The sequence below is a fragment of the Eublepharis macularius genome, chromosome 5 (genome assembly GCF_028583425.1).
Source record: "Eublepharis macularius isolate TG4126 chromosome 5, MPM_Emac_v1.0, whole genome shotgun sequence".
NCBI classification, from domain to species: domain Eukaryota; kingdom Metazoa; phylum Chordata; class Lepidosauria; order Squamata; family Eublepharidae; genus Eublepharis; species Eublepharis macularius.
This window is the reverse complement of record NC_072794.1, coordinates 128548472-128574636: the sequence shown is the minus strand read 5'-3', so window position 1 is coordinate 128574636 and position 26165 is coordinate 128548472. Positions and strand designations below refer to the sequence as shown.

At 42.4% G+C, this 26165-nt stretch overlaps 1 protein-coding gene across 2 annotated transcripts in view; it reads left to right on the top strand.

The window, feature by feature from the left end:
* NAV1 (neuron navigator 1) overlaps window positions 1-26165 on the top strand; it is a 369442-nt gene that overhangs the window by 201795 nt on the left and 141482 nt on the right. For both annotated transcript variants that reach the window (XM_054979896.1, XM_054979895.1), the window contains exon 4: window positions 19242-19344. In XM_054979896.1, coding sequence (XP_054835871.1) covers window positions 19242-19344 — 103 coding nt within the window. The remainder of the gene's footprint in view (window positions 1-19241; window positions 19345-26165) is intronic.

Below are 26165 nucleotides of genomic sequence, written 5' to 3'. Positions count from 1 at the left end.
AATGTCTTGATATTTCAATGTTGAAATGGTGTAATGTTTCTGTCTTGAGGACGCTATATGGGTGGAAAGGAGACATAGAAATGTTTTAAATTATAATAATATATTTTTTTGGCCTGTATTGCTGCCTTCAATGAATTTCTTATATATTTTATACTGTAAGCTGCCTTAAGCTCTTTTTTGGTGGAAAGGCAACTAATAAATACTTTAAATAAAACGAACGAACGAACGAACGAACTAACGAACTAACTAACTAACTAACTAACTAACTAACTAACTAACTAACTAACTAACAATTAGCTGGCATAGTATATAGCTGCACTGTGGAAGTTCATTTATACTCCCCCCACATTGCTTTCTATTCCATTTTAATCGAGTGGTCTAATATATTTAAAATTTCACTTGACCCTAATTCAATTGTGACTAATGCATTAACTAAGTTTAAAGAGGATTCTCTAACCATTTCTATTTGTACAACATTAAGAGATTCCATCATCTTGACTGTAGGCATCTTGGGAGAAATGAAACCTGCTTGGTGCTTTTCTTGATGCTTGTGACTCTCCTGTTTCTTTGTTTGTTACTCTAGCAACCTTCCCCCCATGTTTTGCTGAGGGGAATTGGATAGCATATCAGGGTGTTGGCAGGAAATGCTTAAGCATATTCTTAATTGAATCTTTACACAAATGGTGAGGATTTTACTGTAATGAAATAAAGGCAGCATTGTTGTCTTGTTCATAAGGGTGAAACATCAGTTAAACCAGCAAGGCCATTTGTGGCCTCTTAAGTGAGTTCAGTTCAGTAGTGGTGTACAGAATATAATTCTTTTTCCATGAGATCCTTTTTCCATTGGAGAATCTGATGTGTGCTGGATGCTGATAAAAAGAAGATTCCAAATACTACTACTGCTTTTTCAAGGGCCAACAGAATGCTACACAGTACAGCATGTACACTGGCTGGTACTCCTTATGGGGACACTTGGATTGGATTGGCAGGAGTACTGTGTTTAAAGAACCATTGGTCATCAGGAAGCAAATTAAACCAAAGGAAACTTAACAAGGTTACCTGGGGAGAGCTGAGTCACTCCTTATGCTGAGTGCATTGCAACTGTTTCTAACTTGATGCAATGGGTGATGGGATCCTGAGCTTCTCAGAGTCTCTGGCTTGATCTCAACTGAATATGACCTCAAAATGTGAGCTGGCTGCATCCTAGAAAGTGAGAAAACATGGAAAATGCACTATGTTAAGCTTCTAGGGTGAAGAAAAGTAACTGGAAGAAAAGTACCCTAAATACTTGTAGAGTACATACAGATCTTGAGTGGGGCTCATGGTATAGTCACTCTACATGTTATAAGTCGGTGGATGGAACATGTGGGGGCATGCAAGTGGTGCATGGCATATTGGACTCCCATGTTAAAGAGAGAACATCTGTCATTCTTTCTAACATGGTGAATGTGCAGGGGGATTTTGATGTGAATAGTTGTGTATTTTGGGGTAGCACAGGTAACAACTCAGCACAGTTCTGAAAGGTCAAAAAATAAGTCCTCTGAGTTTCTCTGAGGGAGTCAATGCTGACTGACTTCTTTTAGCAGTAACAGCATTGCTCAGCAGAACAAGAAATGTGCTACCAGACTAGCAGCAGGAAAAGGCATTTCTCTTTTGTTAATCATGTCATTACCTCTAGCCTTAATGACAGTATGGAATCCTCCTATTACTGACCAGTGCATTTCTGAAGCTATGATCAACCTCTGCTTTTTGCAAAGAAGATACAGTAAATGGCTGCTCTGCATATTCCTTCCCATGTCAAGCTTTGCCAGACAGAATCAAATCATCCCAAGCCAATTTGTGATTTCACCCTACAGAGGGCTTTTCCACTCAGACTTTTTTTGTCAATTCTGCTTCAATGTATCCCAATTTCCACACACATTTTTTGCCTTTAGTTTTCAGTTCGAGTTTTTTTGTTTGTTTTCCTTGTTTTTTTCCTGGGGTTGAGACCACTTTTACCACGATCCTTTAAAAAAGCTGACTCTGAGTCACCTTTGTTCCTTATGCAGAATGTTTCTTTCAGTTTTATTTGTCCCACCCACTCCCAACTCACTTTTTGATGATTGATTGTTCGTCATAGTTAAACCTTTCCTCTCTTCCTCCACCTTACTTTCCTCTCCTGGTTTTGCTTTCAGTCTTTTTAAAAAATCATCAGTTTAATAGAGTTAGAATGAGTTAACATTATAATAATAGGTGCAGCAGGTTCTCTGCTCATTTTTTTTTTAAAAAAAGGAAGTCTCTAGCCCCTTCCATTGCAGGGTCTTCCTTTTATAAAAAATGAAAGCGGGGGATCAGAGAACCTGCTGCATCTATTATTACAACATTAGATCATCATAACATTATTAAACTGACTTTTTTTTAAAAAATGCAGAAGCTGAGGACTGTGGATAGGGGGTTTAAGCAAGTGCTAAAAATTAAAAAGGGGGAGGGGTGCTGTGATACCACCAGTGAAGTCACTGATGATGACAGCACCCTCGCTTGAAAATCCTAATTATTTAAGGCATGAGAGGAAGAAAAACCAGCTCCACAACTCTTAAAATGCAGAGGAGGGAAGACGTGGAAGAACTACCCAAACTGATTTCAGTGCTAGTGAATTGACTGTTAAAAAAATCAGGAATAGTTGAGTGTGTGAAAAAGGCCAGAGACATCCCAAGAGGCTGATGAGGAAACTTGGAAAACTGCAGCTTTTTCATCCAAGGCCTATTACTGCCATCTTGCGGTTGGTTGCAGCACGTATCAGCCTCAGTGGACAATGGGGAAATAGAAGCAAAAAAAGAGCGGTGTAAATTGCAAGCCTAGCTGTGAACTCATCTGTTCTTAAATTGTTTACCTTCCACCTGCTAACCAAAGGCAACAGAACCCCTTTTCCTATTAATTCTTCTCTTGCGAGTCAAGAAGAACACAGATAAATGCAGTGCAAATATATAACTAATTTCTGAATTTTTGCACTCCAGTGCCCTGAAATTCCTATTCTGATTCCTTTCCATGTTATCAATTAGCCATCTGCTCTTCCTCTCTTTTCCATTTTTACACTCCTTATCTACAATCCCCTTCCTCCCATTATCTCTACATTTACCTCCTAGAAATGATGTGTTTGTTTGAGATTAATGAATGGAATAGAGTGTACTGTTCAAGGAAACAAGAGGGAAAGTAAAGATGCTGAGGATTGAGAATACAGCAGTTTTATGCTATATGCATAAGGTGTACATACATCTTGATTAGAATAAACCATAGAAAGGTATGTGAATCATCAATCATTGTCATGTTCTGGGGTGACATAGTAGATGCCAACTTAAACATGTAGATTGAAGTTAACTTCCGGCCTTTTCCAGTATAAGCAATCCAGTATGGGGTGTTAATAATATATGTGAAGTGCAGTGTATTGGATTTTTTCCATTAGGTGGACACTGGATGCTATCTTACAACATTTCAGAATACCTTACCTTCTTGTCAGCTGCATCTTTTGAGGGTTATCTGTTAATTTATCTGGGTAGCTTTGTTTCCTGAAGATGGCTTATACCACTGAAAGGTGCAGTGGCCGAATGGGTAAGGTTCTCTATCATTTCTTGAAATATTGAAGATATTGTGAAACATCATAAGGCTCATTTGTTTATTAAACTGATTGTTTCCAAGTGATAAATGGATAGAATCCCAAAAGTATGTGGGCCAGCTATATCTGTCCTTTGGGCTTTGTAAGTTTCATAGCATATAGTGTGTTTTTACAGATGCTAGAAATGGCTTTGGATGGATTTAGACTTTTCTGTGCCTTTCAGATTGGGTTAGATTCTAAATAGTAGTCTGGTTTTGACAGATACATCCACATTAGGATATAACCTTAACAGAATAGGCTCAGAGGCATTATTGATCTTGGTATTAGATCCTGTATAGACTAGTATGGAACTGTTTCTGACTATTAACTACCAAACCAGCCACAGCCCTGTATGATTACACCATTAATTATCTTTACACGAACAGTTACAGAGAATTAGTAAAAGAGTTATTATACAAGGCTTAATGGCCGGTTAATTATTAAAACATATTTATGGAAGTCTGACAAGTGTAATAGCCTAAGACTTATGGTGCAACTAGGTAAAATGGGATTCAGATGTCTTTAATCTATCATCTTTATATATAAAGACAAGTGTCCTGACTGACTCATCAACGCCCAGCCCAAACCCTAGAAGTGTGAAATTTGGGGAGGATGTTCCTTTCATGACGTAGGGGCTCACTAAGAAGGGATTTTAAGAAATTCAGCCCCTAAGGGGGTAAAAAGGGGTAAAATGTGTTTTCCCTGTGGGATACAGCTTCCCTGTGTGGCTGTGAGGCTGCTCATCCCCCCCCCCCGCCAACTGCCAACTCAGCCACTCTGCCCTGAGGTCATTTGCATATGCGGCCTTGATTAGCCATCAGCTCAACATTCTGAACAGCAGGCAGGACACATGCAGTACTCAGGACACATTCAGTGATGTCCCAAGAATGACAAGGCTGCCATCATTAATGAAACACAACTCCCTCGAAGGGGCAGAAATGGAGTACAGATCTGTGGACTCAGTGGTGCAAATAGTGCGGTCCACTACCCTGTGGAGTTCCTCAACATGTTTAACCCTACTGGCTTCCCAGCCCACAAGCTTCTCCTCAAAGTGGGGGCTCCAGTGATGCTGCTCCAGAACCACAGCTCACCCAAACTCTGCAATGGCACCAGACTACGAGTGAAAGCTCTCCACAGGAACTTCATTGAGGCCACATTGTTCATCAGCAGTGCTTGGCAGGGGAGTCAGTGTTCATACCATGCATACCATTCCTACCATCAGATAACCTCTTCGAGTTCAAGATACTGCAGTTCCCCCTCAAGGTCTGCTTTGCTATGATGATCAACAAGTCCCAGGAGCAGATACTGAAGGTGGCAGGAATTGACTTGAGGGAGGATTGCTTCTCACATGGGCAGTTCTATGGGCCTGCTCCAGAGTGAGCTCACTAAGCAGCCTGGTGATCCTGAGGGGAAAATCACCAATGAGGTCTACAAAGAGGTCTTTCAGTAGAAAAAAAAGGTTGTATGTATTTTTCACTTTATTTATTGCACTACAATCTTTTCCTTTAAAAAATCTCTTCAATAAATGTTACATTTCGAAATTCACTTCATCAGTTTTAGGCATCAACATGTTTCGCTTTATTCAAACACTTTTGTGAAGCTTGGGTACTATGCTATTATACTACAAAACCAACTCAACCCACCCTCCCAAACCCAAAAACGTTACATACCCATAAATATTATAACTGGATTTAAAGTAGTTCAATACTGTAGTGAAACACAGGCATCAAGCTAGTCTATATATATAAAGACAAGTGTCCTGACTGACTCATCAATGTCCAGCCCAGACCCCTGGACCTAGAAACGTGAAATTTGGGGAGAATGTTCCTTTTGTGATGTAGAGGCTCACTAAGAAGAGATTTTAAGCAATTTGCCCCCTAAGGTGGTAAAAAGGGGTAAAATGTGTTTTCCCATAGGGATACAGCTTACCTATGTGGCTGCCAGGCGATTGCCTGCTCCCCCCCCACCCACAACTGCCAACTGGGCCACTCTTCCCTGTTTGGGTTAGCTTTCAAGGTCATTTGCATATGTGGTCTGGTTGGGACTCAGCCCAGCATTCTAGAGAGCATGCAGTTGCTAAGAGAGTCATGGAATGTGTCCTGAGGTGAAATGCACCTCCCAGTCTTCCCCTAAAAGTTCACTAGGGTTGCCAATCTCCCCGTGGTGTAGGGTTGCCAGCCTCTAGGTGGTGGCTGGAGATCTCCCGGAATTACAACTGATCTCCAGGTGACAGAGATCAGTTCCCCTGGAGAAAATGGCTGCTTTGGAGAGTGAACCCTATGGTATTATACCATTCTGAGGGCCCTCCCCAAACCCCACACTATCCAAGCTCCATCTCCCAAATCTATAGGAATTTCCCAGCCTGGACCAGGCAACACTACTGTGAGGCCTGCCTGCTTGCACCCCCCTCTCTCTGATGGGCCAGCTGTGGAATTCTGTGTTCTGAGGTGAAAAATCAGGTCAAGGAAACTGTGGACAGTTGAAGAAAGACAGTACAAGACTCCTGAAAAGGAATTTTATATAAAAGTCAGTATGGCAACTGAGTTTTTAAATGTTCTTGGGGAGATAGTGTACGACCTTTCTAGGGGCCATTTCTATGCAAACCTCTCACATGAACCTGCCGAAGTGCCCACCACACCACCCTTCCCTCAGTCCAACTCCACCTCACACCTCTCACAGCCATCACTTCTTACTGCTCCCAAGAAGCCTCCTGGCAGACATTGGGCAAGATACACCGATGCTAAAAAGAGAAAGCAACTTAAAGATGCAGCAAAGAAATATGCATATCATACTCCTGTGGTGTGCCGAGCAGCAGTGGCCAAGTACCAGCAAGATCACCCCGTGATGCACAGTGTGGCAGAGTAGAGAGGTGCTTACTTCTGGAAGGTCAAGGCTTACTCAGTCATGGCCTATGATCCTTCACTACCTTCAAGCTGCCTCTTAACCTCATCCATGCATAAACATCCCTGTTCAGCATCTCAAAACACAGCAACATGGCCCAAGTTCTGTGAAAGTGGAAGCTCATTGTTTGGGATGAGAGCATCATGGCGCACAAGGAGTGTTTTGAGGCACTTAGCATAACCCTAAAAGATGTCACAGGCAATGAGAGAATGATGGGGGGAGTCACTGTGCTGCTGGCTGGAGACTTCCGGCAGACTCTGTCAGTAGTCCCAAGGGGAACTTGAGTCGATGAGGTTACCATGTGTATCAAGGCACCATATCTGTGGCCCCTCATCAGGAAACTTTCACTAAGAAAGAACATGAGGGTCCACTTGATAGGTGCGGGGTATGCTGGGGAATTCTCTGAACTCCTACTAAAAATAGGTGACGGAGAGTATCCCAAGTCCAAGGGAAAGGTGACCGTCCCTGCAGGCCTGGGTACAGTAGTGATGACCCCAGCAGACCTAACAGCCACAATATACCCTGATATTGCCACTATCTCAGAGAAGTCCATAGACTAGCTATGCAAGCGTGCCATTCTGACCCCCAAGAACAACAAGGCTGCCATCATTAATGAAACACAACTTAACTGCCTCGAAGGGGCAGAAATGGAGTACAGATCTGTGGACTCAGTGGTACAAATGGATGATGTTGTCCACTAACCCATGGAGTTCCTCACCACGCTCAGCCCTCCTGGCTTCCCAGTCCACAAGCTTCTCAGAGTGGGGGCTCCAGTGATGCTGCTCCAGAACCTCAACCTGCCCAAACTGCAGTGGCACCAGACTGTGAGTGAAAGCCCTCCACAGGAACGTCTTCAAGGCCACATTGTTCTCCAGCAATGCTCGGGGGGAGCATTCATACCACACATACCACTCATACCATCAGAGAACCTCTTTGAGTTCAAGAGACTGAAGTTCCCCCTCAAGGTCTGCTTTGCTATGACGATCATCAAGTCCCAGAGTCAGACACTGAAGGTGACAGGAATTGACTTGAGGGAGGACTGCTTCTCACATGGGCAGTTCTATGTGGCCTGCTGCAGAATAAGCTTACCCAGCAGCCTGATGATCTTAGCACCTGAGGGGGAAACCACCAATGTGGTCTACAAAGAGGTCCTTCAGTAGAAAAAAACTCCGGTTGTATGTATTTTTTACTTTATTTAATGCACTACAATATTTTCCTTTTAAAATCTCTTCAATAAATGTTACATTTAGAAATTCACTTCATCGGTTTTCAGCATCAACATGCTTCACTTTATTCAAACACCTTTGTGAAGCTCAGGTACTATGCTATTATACTACAGAACCAACTCAACCCTCCGCCTCACAAACCAAAAAATGTTACATACCCATAAGTATTATAACTGGTTTTAAAGTAGTTAAATACCATAGCAAAGCATGGGTATCAAGTTAGTTTTCTATAAAAACAGCCGTGAGGAGGCCCAATTTGTATTGGTGATGAAACAGAAGAGTTTGCCTCTCCTTTGTTTGCTGCTTTCCAGATAGAAATTGCTCTCTGCTCAATGCTGCTAACCTTGGTAGGGGAAAAAAAGGCAGGAGCTGCAAAGTGCTCCAATGTCTCAGTCCTAGTCCAAATTGGGAGATCCTGTGGCTACTTTAAAAAAAACCCAAGAGCTTTGGAGGGATCTTTGGCCACTCGTATAGTTGTACACTCACATCTTTCATCTGTAGTGTATAGATAGTTCTGTGTAAATGAATTCGTTGTTAAGGTACATTCTTCAATCTGCCCCCCACCAAAGTTCTCATTTACAGAGATAGATTGGTGATGTCCAAGATGTCACAAGTGCCTGACTCTTTTTGAAAGAAATCCTGGTGCTAACTTCTGAGTTGCATTGCATTCTCTGAGCTAGATATTGGTCCTAAAATTTGGTCTCTACTCTGTGTGTGTGTGTGTGTGTGATGTGCAGTCAAGTTGTCTCTGACGTATGGTGACCCTGTGAATGAAAGACCTCCAAAATGTCCTATCATTGATCTCTATGAGGAAGGAACGTGTTTTACCTTATTTTATACATATGTCCTTGCATCTTCTTTTTCAGATTTTGAGTTGGAATTTTGATTACAGAATTCATTTCAAGTCTAATACACTCATTGATCCATATACATTATTACTCTGTCGCATCTTTCTGAAACTGGGAAGATCCCCTGTGCAATGTGTTGTCCTCTCTTCTCGTACAAAAAGGGTATATTACCTGAATGCCTGCAGTTTTTAAAAACCAATTTCCATCTTCTTTGAGTATTTATATAACATAACAGGCAGATGCATGAACTCAACATTTCAAATCAACTGGAGCATATTGTTTAGAAAATGGTAGTTATATAAAATAGAACCTTCAGGTGACATCATGTAACCAGTTTATTACTTTCCAGAATGGATTGCTCCAGTGCCCAACCCTTTTTAGGAATTCGCATTCCCCTATTTAAATGGAATTTCTCCTGGTTCATATTTTGAGCATCATATATCATTCATAGAACTGCCTGCTACTGAGAATAACCATGTAGAAATTTACAGACCATGACTGCTGTCCCTTAAGCCCTAGATAACAAGAGCTTGCATACATGAAGTCTCTCCCTATAAGGCAGTCTTTCCAGACCTTGAGCCATCCAAGTAGATCCTTTCTGAGCCCTGGCTAATTTTTATTAGGCACATAAACACAGACAGTCAAAGATACACACAAACACTGATAAATACACCCACTCACCCTTGTAATAAACCAGTACAGAACAAGTAAATAGAGAGTCTGTCTCATTCTGATCTCCTCAAACAGTGAGCTGTTTTGTGTCGTCTACCCACAGGAATCTCTGCAGGGAGGCTACTGTTCTGGGTGCTGCCTATCCTCTGTTCATTTTCTACAGGCCTATACAGAGACGAGCACTGTCCACAAGAAACCGCGCCATGCAGTCTCGGGAGCCCCTGGTCTTTGAATGAATGCAGCTGCAGTCCTGTGCAGCCAGTACCCTCTCCTTGGAATCAAAATGTCCCTTAACACCTGCAGACCCAAGCCATATGGGAAAAGTGCAGGGAGAGAGAGAGTACGCGTGTGAGAAGGCTACATTGGTGCCCGTGCCCACAGTATTACTTCAAATCCAAATCCAAGTTCTCAACAATGACTTTAATGCTCATTTGTGACATGATGTTAAGTCCAGATTCTCAAAATATGCTATGATTCCTAGCTAACCCTGTCTCATCAGCTCTTGGAAGCCAAGCCGGGTTGGCCTTGGTTAGTACTTGGACAAGAGACCACCAAGGAAGTTCAAGATCACTATGCAGAGGCAGGGAATGGCACGCCACCTCTGTCCATCTCTTGCCTTGAAAACCATATGGGATCTCCATAAGTCACCTGTGACTTGACAGCACTTTATGTATTCATGGAGGGTTGCAAAGTGAAGTGCATGAGATCCTTCCAGAATCCCACTTTAACTTTTGTGTATATCAGCTCACTCATTGTTTCAGCTTAATTTTGTTCCCTGGACTAGTTGATGATTCTTGGAAGATCAAACTGTTTTGTGACTTTGAGAATCTTTTCTTTAGATAATACTAATACTAACCAGGGTTGCTACCGCCTTCTGCCTGAAGATGGCATGCTTCTTTAAGAGTACTAGGAGACATGTTAAAGAAAGGTGTACTTTTCCTTGTTAGATGACAACAAGAAGAGAGATCCAGTTTGCTACTTTAAAAAAAAGTTTCTGCTTCTAAATCTTTACTAGCAGCTGGACATGCGAAATTAAGTATATGAAACTTCATAGGACCAACTGAAAGGATTCAAAACAGTGTGCAAGCTTTTGAGTTCTTCAGAACTCCTTATCAATCTGCATGTCAAGATATTGGGGTGGAGTGAAGCTTCAGGCTTAGCATTCCACCCAGGATTCTTACAAGAGGCTTTAACATCCCCTCTTCTTCTTTAACATATAACCTGATGAGTTCTAGGAACCTCAAAAGTTGAATATTGTTTTATGTTATATTGGTTAGCACTACTAAATGTTTTTGTGTTGATTTTCTCATCCTTTATTTCTATACCAGGAAAAGCTTTGCTGAATAATTTTTGATTGTGAATTGCACAGGAATGGGACTGGTAAACAAAAAAGAAGTAACTCTAGGGAAAAATATCCACCTTGTGGTATTGACAGAGAAGAGGTGTGTGCCACTTGGATTTCCTACTCTTTGGAGAAGAAGCCAAATAGTGGTGATTATAATGAGAATTAGGGCAGTTTGTTTCAGAGGGAGCACTGGAGAGGAATGATATATGAGTTGTGAATTTCATAGAGGTGCAGGTGAAGGCAGGGGCAACACCACTCGCAAAGCATCATCAATGAAGCTCTACCCTAACTTCTACTGCAGCAGCGTTTGTTGGAGCATCCGCATGAAAGTATCCTTCTCCCATTCACCTTTCATGGTTTCCCCTTCTTTGCTTTCATGTTCCGGGGCTGTGCTTTGATCCAGTGCTTCAGGAAACATCAGAATTGAAGTGGATTAGCCAGCATGTAGACTGGAAGGTTCAATGTCTGAACTTCCCCTCCCAGATCTGGTACCACTTTCCCTCCCTATCCCTTCATGCCTGCCACTTCTTGCCTCCAAAGGGCATTTTAAACATTTTCGTAGTGGGCATAATCACTCTAACACTACTAATGATTTTAAAATAAAGCTGGGGGAAAGGTCCTCGGGTGGTGCACTCATAAATGGCATCCAGCTCAACTCCAGATGACGGTGGTTCTCCTGCTGCGTGCTTGAAATACATAGCTTTATGTTGTTGTTGGCCTCTGAGACAGAGGTGAAAGTAGCGTATCATTTTCTGGTGCTTGCAAGCCTTTGGACTTCATCCATCTGCTGATTCAATGCTATCTTTCTTTTTCATAAAATCTTTTAGGATTCCCACCACGAGCTGGCAAAGCCAAAGGGATTGCAATAACTGTTTTGTGTATCATGAGTTTAAAAGGTATTTGTACTGACACAAATATTGAAATGCCTGAAAGCATTGACTTGCTATTAAACAGCGTAACTGCGCACTGCTGGCCAGTTAGACATGTCTTAGAGTAGAGTGTAGATCCCTTTCCTACTATTGTTTTCTTTTATGGCACAAATGTGCTCATTTCTTTAAAATTTGAGGATATATTCTATGGAGAGAGAAATCCTGGGCATTTTTAGAGAGAAGTTAAACTAAATACACCATGAATCGTCTCTGCAGCTTACTAACTTCCTTCTCAGAAATGGATTACTGTACTGCTGTTCTCATGTTTTATTTTCATATATTTTTAAGAACCATATCTTCTAAACATAAAATATGTTCATTGTAAGTACAGCCATACCAGAAGAGGGAAATACAAATAAAGCATTTGAAACTTGTAGGTATTAGGTGAGGCTTTTAGGTTGTGGCTGTTATGCTTTTATGGAACTGTAGACTCCTACTTGACCTCCTCTGGGGGTGTGAACTGTCCCTTGAAGATCAAAGAAGAGTCCAGTCTTTATTCTCGTGGTCGTTGTAGAACAAAGCAAGGAGAGGACAGATTTTCATTTAAAAAGCAAAGTAATGATTCTGAAAACGTAGGCATTTTTTTGTTTTTGTAGATCCCAAACTTCATCCAGCCATTGTAACACTAGGCAATCTGTATTATGGCTTTACAAAGTATTGCACTGCATTTCAAACAAGACCTTGCAAATGATGGATGTGTATTGACCTACTATACCTGAATGCTTTAAGATGGGGGGGGAGAGGGAGAGAGAACCTAGCTAAGAGAGGAAAAAGATCTCTTGCAAGGATCTCTTGGGTGAAAGCAGGGCTACAGTGTCTGTTCTAGCAACAACCTAGAGCCATGGCATAGAGACTTAGACTTGTTCAGTATCTGCATATTTTTGCATGGGCTGAATCCAAAGGAATAGCAGCCAGCAATATATGTGCAGCTAGCTTGACTGTAGACCTTTGTAGGAAGTTATGCAAATTGTCCTCCCATTGCCTGGTTTCCCAATTGACTTTTACACCCTACTTTCTCTGGAGACTAGAGGCTGCTTAAGAAATGCAAACACAAATTTGCAATAGTAAATATACACACAAAGATAAAAACAGATTAAAATATAAAATGAAACCTCACATACAAACCCTTGGGCATCTCTCCAAAAATTTCCATCAACTTCTCCACAAAGCTTGCAAAAATGGAACAACTTTATAGGCCCTTTATGAAGTGGGGAATAGCAGTATCCTCCTCCACACCCCATTGGGCAGGCCTTTCCATAGCATCATTCCAACAAGTGAAAAATGCTCTTGCTCAGGCCAAAGAAGAGTGGACTGATCTCTGGGAGGTTACAGAAAGCAGTAGGCAATCAGAGGAATGCAACTGGCGCATGGGAGTATAATAGTCTATTAGGTGTGAGGATCCCAGGATATGAAGGCAAGGAGGAGCATCTTAAATTGGACCCGAAAGGAGATAAGTAACCAGTGAAGATGTTGAAGAGCAGGTGTTAAATGGTCCATATGGCTAATCCCAGACAAAAGCTGGGCTGCTGCATTTTGTACCAGTTAAAAGCTTGTGTATGAGTTACCATCAAACTAGGTCTGAGCAAATATGATAACCTGCTGCCTGCTATTTATTCAATAAAGCTATGTCCTTTTTCGTTTAAAAGCTCAGAATGTCTTGAATGGACCTTTCATCACAGCATTGATCAGGTCCATCATCCATTAGCAAACTCTTTAGCAAACTCTATTACTGAAGGTAGAATGTGTGTTTAGTGCAGAGTTTCTGTATGCAGCTGGGGTCTATTATTTTAAGTATGAAGATCCAGATTGGAAGTGGGCCTGCTCTAGTCCTTTTGGTCCAAGAGTACCCTTTGTGCTTTCTGTGTGGTTTGAACTCTCAACCCAGGTTTCTACCCTGCTGCTACTGTATGTATAATAGCTGGCTTAATCTATCATCCTGGCTGCTGCAGGCTGCAACATCTGGAACTGCATCTGAAGTGCATGGTTTGAACCAATTGCTTCCTTGCTCAGGAAAAGGGGAAGAGAAGCCCCTGTGTGTATGGAGAATAAGAATCTGTTAAGAATAGCGCCCTGGAAAAGTTTATTGCCAGATCTTTTATTTGGTTTGGGCAAACATTTGGCTATAAGATCATGTTTAACTTAAACACAAAAATAAAAGCTTTATGCTTTTGTCTCCAGACTGTTGCAGATTTACAGTAGGCTGAAACAGTTTTATTTTTCAAATCTATTTATCCTCGAACCATTCCTTAGGAAGTATTGAATGCTCTGTGTTCTATTCCAGGGAACTGTAATTATTTTACGAGGTTTATGAGGGGATCGAGCAGCAGTTTGTTTGGTTGTTTATTGATTTATTTGCACTAATGTATCTCATTCTTGTACCCCTCCCTCTTCCTTCACAGCAATGCATTCATCACCATCTTTTCTCCATTTAAGGCCAAGTACTACATTAGTTTGCAGTTCTTGCAGAAGCCTTTTAATAAAGGTTCTGGATTTGGGTTGGGGGAGGAGATGATTCCTATCAGTAGTTTGGGAATGGAGCCAATGATACCCACTTGATAGCTGTGGGTATGTCATATTGGTTGTAGTATGCCAACTCTGGCACTTTGGCCCTGGTGGCAACTCATTTTTAACAACAGCCATATCTTACATTGAGCAAGGGCTAAAGAGCCAGTAGCATTACTAGTGCTCATTGACTTATTCCTTTGTGGCCCAGGATGCAGGCAAAGGGTTCTATAATCCTATGAGAACAGCAGCGGACACTTTGGCAAAGTTCTTTCCTAATGAGTTTCAGCTGCTACTCTAACAGAACCTGTACTATTTATATCTGGGAGGAGGGTTTTTATGTTAAAGGACTCAGTGACTAAATGCAGGCAGAAACAGCTGAGGATGCATTTTAAGGCAGTGGAGTGGACATGGGGGAAGATCCTTGAAATTAGTGTCTGTGCTGGTGGCTGAACTGAGCATGGGCTGTCAGTGTCCTGCCCCCATTATATAGTATTATGGAGCTTGTCACCCAGCCAGTCTCTCTAAGATGCCTAGAGAGCTTTTCAGGCCCCTACCCCAAATAAAAATAAAAATAAAGACATAGGGAAATCAGTATAAGGTGTGCAAAAAGAGTGACAAGATCTATATCAGTTAACAAACAAGTTTTTAAACAATGAAATCACATCTCTTATTTGTTTATGTTGAAAACATGAGACACATGTTTATAGGGAAGCACATAAAAACAAGTTTTGAAACTTAGGAAATGACAACAAATGGACAGATCTCTAAATCTGAGTTCTCCATAGGCCCTGAACAAATGACCTACCTCTACCTCATTGGCCCTCCACCCACTGCCTCTGATCTCCACTAATTGTCACTTAACTCTGCAGAGCCCATTCACAATTTCTCTGCCCTTATCAAGTGTTGACCTTAGGGTTGCCAGTCCCCTGGTGGGGGCAGAGGATCCCCCACTCCCAGCCTCTGCCCCCCACCACCACTCACCTGGCCGGAGGGGGGAACCGTGTGGGAACAGGCCTCCAGGGGCACGCTCCTGGCACAGTGCAAGAATTTGTAAAGAATTGACTTGTTTGGGGCCCAAATCAGCCTGGCACGAAGCTCAGGAGCTTTCCTGGGGCCTGTGTGATGACATCACTCCTGGAAGTGACATCATCGTGCTACGCTGGGAGTGTGCGTGCACAAGGAACTCCTAGAATTAAGTGCTGGGTCCTCTCATTGCCATCCAGGAGGGTAAAGGGACCTGGTTATCCTACTTGACCTTCATAATTTAAGATGCTTGATAGGGACCCTACTCTGTGTGCTCCTGCCCTCAAAGGTGCAGTGGAGGTTATTGGAGAGGGGGCCACTTCTGCAGCTATGCATTAGTAGTGGAATTCTCTTCCTTACCTGTATTCCTGGTGCTTATCCTTTTAAGCCTCCTGAAAAGGTTTGTTTGTTTTTTAACCAAGCTTTTTGGTTGAGTTTGGTTGGTTTTTTTAAATGCTGCTAGCAGAAGCTGGGGGCATTTTACTAGCTAAGTTTTTTAAAACAACAACAACAACAACATGGTTTTAATTTTCATATTTGCTTCATAAGCCTCCTTTGAAGCCCTCTTCTACGAGCTTTTGCAGTTTGCAATTTACAAATAAATAATTATTTGTCCTATCCACGTACTTAAGTATCAACAGCATAGTTTAAACAGCAGCAACTAGCACTCCATCCTTAAACAAAGATATGCTTTTTCTTGCATCTTGGCCTGCTGGCATTCAAAAACTGTGCAGCTGAGGATGTCTGCTCTGCAGTTCTTGATAATGTGTGCATCTTTCAGACAGGGTAAATTCCTGCAGAAAGGAATTCATGAGAGCAGCAGCAGTTCATATCCCAGGGAATGCGCATACCTGCTGTGGAATATATCAGCTGCTGCCATTCATTCCAGCTTCAATCAACTGGCTGCTTGCCCAGTGTTTCCATTAGGGCTCCTGTTTTGCTATATAAAAACAAATCTCTCTGAACCTCTCCCTCCAACTGTTACCACCACATATCTTCTGGCTGGGCTGAGAACCACTTGCAAAAGTCTTTCACAGTTTGTGAGGAGGGGGGTTGTATAATTTCTCTCCTGTCAGCTGGATTTACAGGCAGGATATAGATTGAGATTTGCAATTTCAGTTTGATTGCCAGGTGGGCTGTGCCAGGAGAAAATAGGACAGAGCCATGGGATGGTGTAGGGAGGCAACATTGCAGTCTGCTAGCCATGCTCCACCCATGCCTCAAGCCTTATAAAACATGAGAAAAAAGAATCTGCTGTAATTTTCCAAAAGTAATAATCAAATCCATCTGACAAGACATCTTTCTGTGGTTCAGACTGAGTTATAGCCTACCACAGCTGCTGCTTAACACTAGGCAAAGATTCAGCATTGCCAGAAGTAGTCTTGGGACTACAGCACTGTTTGAACTATAGTTGGCAAATAACCTGCTGACTGGCTGCGTTCGTGAGACGTTGAATGTTAAATGGTTGTATGTGTACCACTAGAATTCTGGACTGGGAATTCAGGATGGAACCATGCGACCTTTTTTACTGTTGCTACCTGCCCAGATGTGAGTGTTGGCAGTTACCTTATATTGTAGATATTTGTGGATCCTGCTTTTTGTAATAGTTCAGCATGCTGTCCACTTGAGATCCCATGGCTTGATGGTAAAGCACAAACTTTGTGCACAGAATTGTGTGTCAGATTCAATCAAGTAGTTGATTCATATCAAGTAGCGGGTGCTTAGTAAGACCTTTTTCTGCCATAGACTCTGGAGAGTTTCTGAGTCAACAAGTCTGAATTAGATGGACCAGTAGTCTGGTTCACTATAAAGCAGCTCCATGCCTTCAACCCTGGCTTCCATCAGATTTTTCTCTAGAACACTTTTGTAGCCTACAGGTTCCATACTAGAAAAGTCATAAAGCAACAGATTTTCAGATGTTCTATCTGCAAAAGGTATGGTTTGATTTGAATCCAGATCTTCCAGTTCTAGTCTGATACTCTAAATGCTATGCTACACTATGCCTAGCAGCTACAGGGACCGTCATTGAAATTGATTATAGGTTTAGCTTCAGTAGTTGCTTCTAATTCTTTGAAGCAGAATGTCTTAAGCTAAGTTATGCTCATGGTACTGGAAGCAATTGGTACTGGCATAAGAGTTTAGTTTTTTGAGAACTGCGTTCTTTGGCAAACATATTTCAGGTGTGTAATATATGGGAAAATCAGAAAATTATGCAATTGACCTTAGCATACACAAATCTTTCATCTAGATCAGAGCCATAGTGTGAGAAGATATGTACAGCACTTAGCAGGAAAATTTGTTCAGCAGGGAAAAGATAGCTGACTAGGAGTTTTTTTCTGGCAAATAGCATATTAGCATGCGTTTTATATATTACAGCAAAGCTTTTGTGTGGATCATGAAAAGCTATGGATAGGGTTAAAAGAAATGGGGGTGCCACAACATCTGATTGTTTCGATGCGCAACCTGTACTCTGGACAAGAGGATACTGTTAGGACAGAATATGGGGAAATAAAATGGTTTCCAATTGGCAAGGGTGTCAGACAAGGATGCATATTATCTCCCTACCTGTTCAACCTCTATGCAGAGCATATCATAAGAAAATATGGATTAGATTTAGAAGAAGTTGGAGTAAAATTGGTGGAAGGAATATTAACAATCTGAGATATGCAGATGACACCACATTACTGGCAGAAAATTGGGAAGACTTGAAACAACTACTGATGAAGGATAAAGGAGAAAGTGCCAAAGTAGGATTACATCTGAACATTAAGAAGACAGAAGTAATTTTCTATTCTTTGGCTCAATCATTAACCAAAAGGAAGACTGCAACGAGGAAATAAGAAGGAGATTGAGACATGGACAAGCAGCTGTAAGGAAACTAGAAAAGGTCCTTAAAGATAAAGATGTCTCTCTGGGAACCAAGATCAAGATAATCCAAACAATGGTATGCCCCATTACCATGTATGGATGTGAAAGTTGGATAGTGAAGAAAATTGATTATTTTGAAATGTGGTGCTGGAAGAGAGTTTTGTGGATGCCATGGACAGCCAAAAAGACAAATAAGTGGGTACTAGATCAAATCAAGCCTGGATTCTCCCTAGAAGCTAAAATGACAAAACTGAGACTATCATACTTCAGTCACATTATGAGAATACAGGATTCTCTGGAAAAGTCAATAATGTTAGGAAAAGTAGAAGGCAGTAGGAAAAGAGGAAGACTTAAAATGAGATGGCTTGATTCAATAAAGGAAGCCACGTCCTCCAGTTTGCAAGATCTGAGCAAGTCTGTTAGTGATAGGATGTTTTGGAGGTCTTTCATTCATAGAGTCGTCATGGGTCAGCGGCAACTTGACTGCATATAACACATACGCACGTGCAAAATGTAAACCCAGAAGCCAGTTCCCCATCTCTAAAATCAAAGGATTTGATGACAGTGTTTTTGAGAGCTTGTAAGGCAATTTGCACCGTAGGCGTAGTATAAGTTAACAGTAATTTACATCTGCAGTAGCTTGGTTATCAATGAAAGGCAATACTTCTATAGATTAGCATAAGTATGGTGAATAGTCCCCCCCCCTCCCACTGGTTGTAAGGGAGACCAGGCAACCCTATGTGGCAGTTATTTTGTGGCTGCTCCTGCCATTCTGTCAGAATTCAGCAGGTGCCCGCAGACTCAAAAAGGTTGGGGACCCCTGCATTAAAGGACTACAGTGATGATAGAAAAGGGGTAAATAGGCGGGAAAAGGAACAGATGAAGAAAATGGCTAGGTCTGGCACAAAGAGGATCTAGTTTGGGATGAGCAACGGAATGCAGATGGGGTCCTACCTGCCAGTCCACGTTGTGGAGACAGCCATTATAGCTGTGTTGTAACAACAGCTAGGTTTGGGACCCTGATGGCTGTTACAAGTTTTTGGTCCTTCACACAATTTAATTTTTGACCATCATCTAACTGGATCGGTCAGAGGATTCACACATGCATTTAGCTGGGAAGGAAATTTTTTAAAAAGTGCAAGTTGAGTTGGCAAATAACACAAATATGCATAAAGTACTGAAATGTTGTGTGTGTGTGGAACTGTTATTAGTGGAGCCCATACTTGCGGTCAGTACAGCTAGTGCATCTCCTGGTCTGCAGTTCACAAGGATCTATAATATTCTTTCTTCCTACAGATCCTGAATCCCAGAGAAAGAGGACAGTGCAGAATGTACTGGATCTACGGCAGAACCTTGAGGAAACCATGTCTAGCCTTCGGGGTTCCCAAGTAACTCACAGGTAAGATGGCTCAACCAGGATTCTTTCTTCTCTTGGCCACAGTGGTGGTCTGACATTTAGGTTTATCATATTTGTTTGTCTGATCTCATCCCACACTGAACAACTCCTACCTCCTCCCTCTTTTTCTGGAATCCATAGAACAGAAGAACCAGCACTGTTCATGCAGTAAGAAGCACAAGAATTTCCATATGGTTTGGTCAGACCACTTGGCACTCAGTCACATTTTGCACACAAACTGTTCACAGTAACATATTTCACCAAAATAAGATGCTATTTCTACAAAATTATACAGTTACTTTAAATACAGGGCTTCTTCTTTTTCTTCCTGGGCATCCTTTCTGTTATTTTACTATGCCTCTGGGGTAGGAGGTGTCTTTATTGTGGCAGTCAAAGCATACATGCCTAGAGATGCCATTTTCATACAGGTACACAATGTATCGTATTGAGAGTGCTGCTGGAAAAAAAGAGCCATGACTTGCCTCCAAAGTCCATTGTACAAGCCAGTTCCTTCTGGACTAATTCCACCTGTAGACCCAGTGGGCTAGATGCAGTATTGTTGTCCAATCTTATTTCTAATCTCAAGAAGTCTCTTTGGGTGAGGAAAACATTTTTAATGGTTCCCTTTTCAAACGGAAGAAAAAACAAAGTAGGGTTGGAATCCCAAGATATGATGACTGGTCTATGTTAGTCATGCAGTTCTGTTATTTCTCTCTTTTCTTCTGTGAAGTGGCTGAGATCTAAAGTCTAATGATCCTTTAAAATGGTTTCTAGCAGACTAAATAAGTGAAATCAGTATAATCTGTCCGGGGTCTGAGCCCCAGCCCCCAGACTTGACAAGAGGGAACAGCAGGGGACAAAAGGGTGGCAGCAACTCCACCCCCCAAGCCGGCAACCAGGGCCAGAACCTACCTACTCCATGGGGAAGGGGCAAAAGGCCAGTACCTCAGAGGGGTGGAGGGGGCAAGGAGAAACCAGCCAGCCCCACCCTCCAGGGGGAAGAGAGGGGGCTAAGCAGGCCGGAGGGAAAGGGACACAGCAGGGAGAAGGTGGGTCCAGCAGCAGCAGCAGCAACCCAAGCAGAGCCCTTACCTGGCAGGGAGAGGATGCCGCCGCTGCAGCCCAGAGCCACACCATGGCTAGAAGACAGCAGCCTGGCTCAGGAGTTGCTAGAAGCCAAGCCTCTCCAGGGGGGGCTGCCACAGGCATTCTGGGGGAGGAGATGGGTAACCCCGCCCAGCATTGCTGAGCAGGCAGCGCAGAAGCTGGCTAAGGCAGCTCCTCGTGAGCAGGGCCAGGCAAGCTCAGTAGCTCAGAGGCTGGCTGGGGCAGCTCCTCGGGAGCAAGGCCAGGCAAGCCCAATAGCACAGAGGCTGGCTGGGGCAGCTCCTCGTGAGCAAGGCCAGGCAAGCTCAATAGCACAGGGGCTGGCTGGGGCAGCTCCTCGTGAGCAAGGCCAAGGAGCCCTCAGCTGGGGATGGCTCGCACTCAACCCCACCCTGCCAGCATGGCAAAAGGGCCCAGGAGGGATTAGTGGTTGGAGGGAAACACCTGGAGGAATGCACAGCTAGGCCCAGTCAGGAGAGGGAACAAGCCTGGAAGGAGGGCGGGGTGGAGAAAGGAAACCCTATAAGGGGTGGCTGGGAAGAGCTCTGCGGTGGTGGGTGTGAGTGAGGAGTGATGATGTGGAGTGAGAGCAGTTGGATGCAAGGGTGGAGGCTTGGAGGAGAGTTCTGGAAGGAGGAGATGGAGGACACAGAGGGTAAGCAGGCCAGCGAGTGGACTGAGAGGGAGTCTGGGTGAGGTATACCGCCCCTCCTTCCACAGAGCAGGGTCCTGCAGAGTCCCTGGCCCCCCTGTGATGTCAGGAGCAGACTGCCCAGTGCCACGCCCAGGGCAGCCGTGGCAAGCCCTGACATAATTGACCGTATACATTCTAAATTAATCTTTTTTTACATTCAAGATTTCTCAGAAGTGTGATATATAATCCACGTACTAGCTAGTGTGAGTGAAGCAGAAGATATGGCAACTTAAATGAAGTCACACAGCCATACAGATATAGAGTATTAGATGTAGAAATCCTTCAAACAAGAGATACTCTTTCAGATTTGTTGTATAGTTGGTACCTCCTGGAGTAAGAGAAAGGGGTGGCATCAGAGAATTTTGCATTCTTTTTTTCTCCAAGGTAAGCCATGCTCATGCCATCAGGTGCATAAAAACAGGGTTTTTTTATATGCAAAAGCTATTAATGCCTTGGTCCCTATCAGTCTCCAGTTCTGCTAAATATAGAGAAACTAAAGGGGGGGAGTTATGAACCATTTTAACGTTGCATCTTGAGAACAAGGATGCAAGGAGATGGGGGAAGTAATATAAAATGAAAGGTGTACAAAATTTCAAGGATAGTAAACTTTTCACTAACAGAAAGGAATGTTTACGCAATATACTTTTTTCTGCGCATATGGCTTACCTAAAAGGGGAAAAAATGAGAAATAAAAGAAGGAACAGAAACCCACACCGGGTACAAACTGAACACATGCAACAGTCTTTCCAGCATCCAGAAAACAAACCAAAATAATGACAAAAATTTACTCCATTTGGTGCTGTGCTGGTTTGTGCTGATATAATTTGGAGCCTTAAAATCCAGGAGCACCCGTATTTTTTTAAAGTTAGTTCTAATACTCGGAGAAGCAGTTTGGAGAAGAATAGATTTGGCTCTGAGCTCCTTAGTATAAATCTTGTATTTAGTCACGCGTGTGCTTCCTGTTCCAAAGCTTTCCTCTGAACACCTGTTACCGTTGGATAGATTAAACTTGTTTACCCTTTCTGAGAGATTTTGGTACAATGGGGAATTTTATCCTGAGACACAGATTTCATGAATAACTCCAATTCTTTTCAGGGCAGGCCTAGTGTCAGTACCACACTCTTAAAATGGACCAATGATCCCTTAGTCTCCTTTTCCTTAGACCAGGATACTGGTAGTGTGGCCTCTTTGGAAGAATATTTTTCCCTGGCTTTCTACTGTCTAAATGAGCTAATGCAGTGAGAACAGCTTTTTGGGCCTTCAGTGAGCAAAACCACAGAAGTATTTGTGTATGTGTTTAGATCATTGTAATTTGAGGGGGGAGGAGAAGGTGGCTGGTAAGGTGAGCTCATTCCCAGAGGCTGAGTACATGGAATTTGTGAGCAGGCTGCCATCACCAGGGATCGAGGGAAAAATTGCCACTCTCTGCTATTTTTACTTCCATAGTTTTAACTCTCGCTGAGTTCCTAAGCTTATATCCTGAGTTTCCCCTAGAATAGTTGACAAGGAGACAGGACAAGACTGCTTCCTTGTGTGATTAAAGCAGCAGCCTGGAATGGGACCATGAAACTCCTTGCACTGAAGGCCTCTGGTTCTGGCAGTGTAGCGTCAGATTCTTTCCCACAGAGCCTACTGCATGTGTGTAGTTTCTGTTACCATCTGGGCTTGAAGTTACTCAGAGACACCTGGAGGTTTTTTTTTTTTTTTTTTTGGAAAAAGCCATTGTAATGTTTGTAAATCTAAAGATTAATGCTGATTTATGGCCAGTTTATAAATACTAAACCAGCTGCATATAATGACAAGCTGCTTGAGTGCAGTCCTCCCTTACTGCTGCTCATCTTCCTCCTCCTCTCTCCCGTTCCCTCCCCACCACTTACTCTGACTGATAGTGTATGCTGCATAACAAGAGTCTCATGCTGCCTGCCTCACTGTATACAGGGTGGGAGCTGCCAGATGAACCCCACCCAGATGATTCACCGCAGCCTGGGATCCAACAAGGGAGGGATGCTGGGCTGCTTCCAGTAGATTTGCTTTGCTAAATGTGGAGATGTTGGATCAGGGGAGATTGCTTCATGGAAGAAAGCCAAGGCATTGGTTATTCATAGAGGCAGGCTAGACTTGGTAGAGCTGGGTTAGCTGAGGGAGGAAGTCTAGGGGGGCGTTGGGGAGAGACAGGCTCAGAATGCGCAAAAAATACGTAAACAAACCCCTCAGAATGGTTTCTGCAGCTCAGCACGCAGAGGGAAGAAAATGCAAAACTCATTGGTTCAGGGAAGGGGGGCACCAGGATCTCTGTGCATGTCTGTGGCTGCATTCTTTTTCTGCAGAACAGGCTTCAGACTATCCAATATGTTTTTTTTTAAAGGAAGTATATGGATTCTTGGCCTATCGAGTCATTTAATTAATTTGTTCATTCATTCATTTATATTTTTATCCACCTTTTCCCCAAAGTGAGTTTTCATCCCTTACCTTTAATCCTCACAGTAACTCTGAGGTGGGCTAGAGCTAAGTTATGAGGTCAGTTAGGAGGATGTCATGGAATGAGTTTTCAAGGCTGAGCAGAGATTTGAACCTGAGGCCCTGTGGTCTAAGTCTAAATCTCTAGACACTGTTTCCAATTATTTTAATGTCAGTTCTGATCTCCAGGTGAACAGAGGGCATCTCCACATTGTTCTAGGCATGCACTTTATTCCTTCCTCCAGCTGACTCCACTGCCTTGAGCTCTTCCGCTTTGAACTAATATACTATATGTTGTTTTATATATTTACCATGTTTCTATTTCACTGTTTACTCCCAAGTCTCAAAGTGATTCACAATTTTAAATCAAGTAATTAAGTCAATGAAATGGTTAAAACAACTAAATTTAATGTCCTGTAAAACAAATTTTATCATTCAGCAGCATATAAAATACTCTAGTTTATCCTGAAAGAAATAAATTCCTATACAAAATTCCTCGCGGAATATGAGGTCTTCATCTGTCTGCAGAAAGAGTCAAGAAAAAAAAAAGTATGCGCTTTTAGGTAAAGCCCATTCCTCAACATTGGGGCAACCACTAAAAAGGCCTTGCACCTTGGAATCTCCTGGAGATGCAGTTCTGAGCATGCCCTCAACTGCAACTCTTAGCAAAGAGGGAAGGTCTATCTAGGGCATATTTCCAAAGATAATTTGGGTCAAGGTCATTTGAGAGCAAATTGAGATCACCACAAATAGGGTTGCCAAGTTCATACTGGGAAATTCCTGGAGATTTGGGAATGAAGCATGGGAAGGGTAGAGTTCTAAGATGGATGAGAGCTCAGTAGGGATATGATACCTTAGTGTCCACTCTCTAAAGCTGCCATTTTCTCCAGGGAAGCACATAGAACAAACACAAATTTAATACACATCTTGCAATTGCAGGGCCCAGAAGGTGTGTATGTGTTTCTACGCAAGAAATCTTGCAGTTAAGCCTAGCTGTGGCCCCAAACCCAACTGGGCAGAACAGGTACATGAACAAAAACTGGTACAAATTGTGCACCCTACAGCACAACATCTACATCCCAGGGGTGACAGAAACCGTACAAGCACAAGTTACTGCATCAAACTAGATGCGATATGGGAGATCATTAAGTAGGATTACTTGCATTTAAAAAGTCTGATTGGCAGCCCCATTTGGGGAGAAATATAAAGGCATGTTTAACCTTTTTCTTGTGCACAATGCAATTTCCCTCCTTCCTTAAAGCTGCATTTTATTCTGCACAGGAAAAATGCAAGTATAGGTACTGTCTTTTGGAGCTTATGGCAGAGATTCCCATTAGCTCAGTGAAGGGAGGAGATGGGGGGCCTGAGGGGGGCATAATTTCTCTTAAGGGAAAAGGAGGAAAGAGTTAAACATCCCTCTTCTTCAGAGCCCTTCCCTGTTTTTCAGTATTGTCAACAGGGTCTGCTAATTACTAAACAGGGAAACAAGCAAAAACTGAAAGTGGGAGAACCTAATTGCAGATTTCCTAGCATTGTCTAATTGTACCCTGAGAACTAGGCTTTAGACAGATTAGAGGGTAGGGCAGGCAGGAACAAGTCTTTTTGCTGTCTGGTCATTCTGTCCACTGGCTTCTTGTTCTCTTGTTAATTTGCAGTGTTACCAAATGAGCACAGTGGAACCAGTGTGGACCTTTTGGGTCAATACTGAAAGTTGCTTCAGCAAAATCTCTGATGAACTTCAGTTCCATCTCCTTTCATTGGGGCTTTCTTAATGTTATCTGTTGGCTACATGTATCAGTAAAGTTCCTTTTAAAAAGTGTGTGTGGGTATGTGTGTGTACATGCACACATGAATCCTGTGAATAGAATAATACATTGCATTCAGGCATAATCTACCACGCCCAAGCCTTTTGCAAAAAGATTAACCATGTAACAGAAGAATAATAGTGTATGATCAGAACTAAATTACAGAGTGCCAAAAATGAACAAAGATCAGAAACCTGTAAGGCCAAAGAGTATATTTAGTGAGAACACCCAGATGATTCAGGCTTTGACCTGTCCTTCACCTCCAATTTTGAATTCTTCAAAAGTGCACATTCACCAAATGTACACAGTATGGTTCTTCTTGCATTATACCGCTTCAAACTGTAGTTGGGTGTGTGCATCACATTTTGTAATGCCGTTCCATTGCATGTGGAAAACGCATCCTAAGAAAAAAATATCTAAACTACTCCTTTCCCTGCTGTACTAATAAATATTTATATTCCACTTTTCAGACTGTTGTTGCCCAGAGTAGTTCACAGTAACAATGATAGAGACAGCCCCTGTGCACAAACTAAAAGACAGAAGGAAGAAGTAATGGAGGGAAAAGATAGGGGAGAGAGATCAATTTGACACTTAAAATTTGTGTCTTATTGGTGTAGGCTGCAATTTCCTTGCAGGTGTTCTTGTATAACTCCAGATTCTTGTTCTAAAAATGAAGGTACTTTGCTGCAGAACTTAACTTGTATTGAAGTTCAATATACTCAATCCTTTGTTTGATTTCATATTTAGCTTTTAAGTAACCC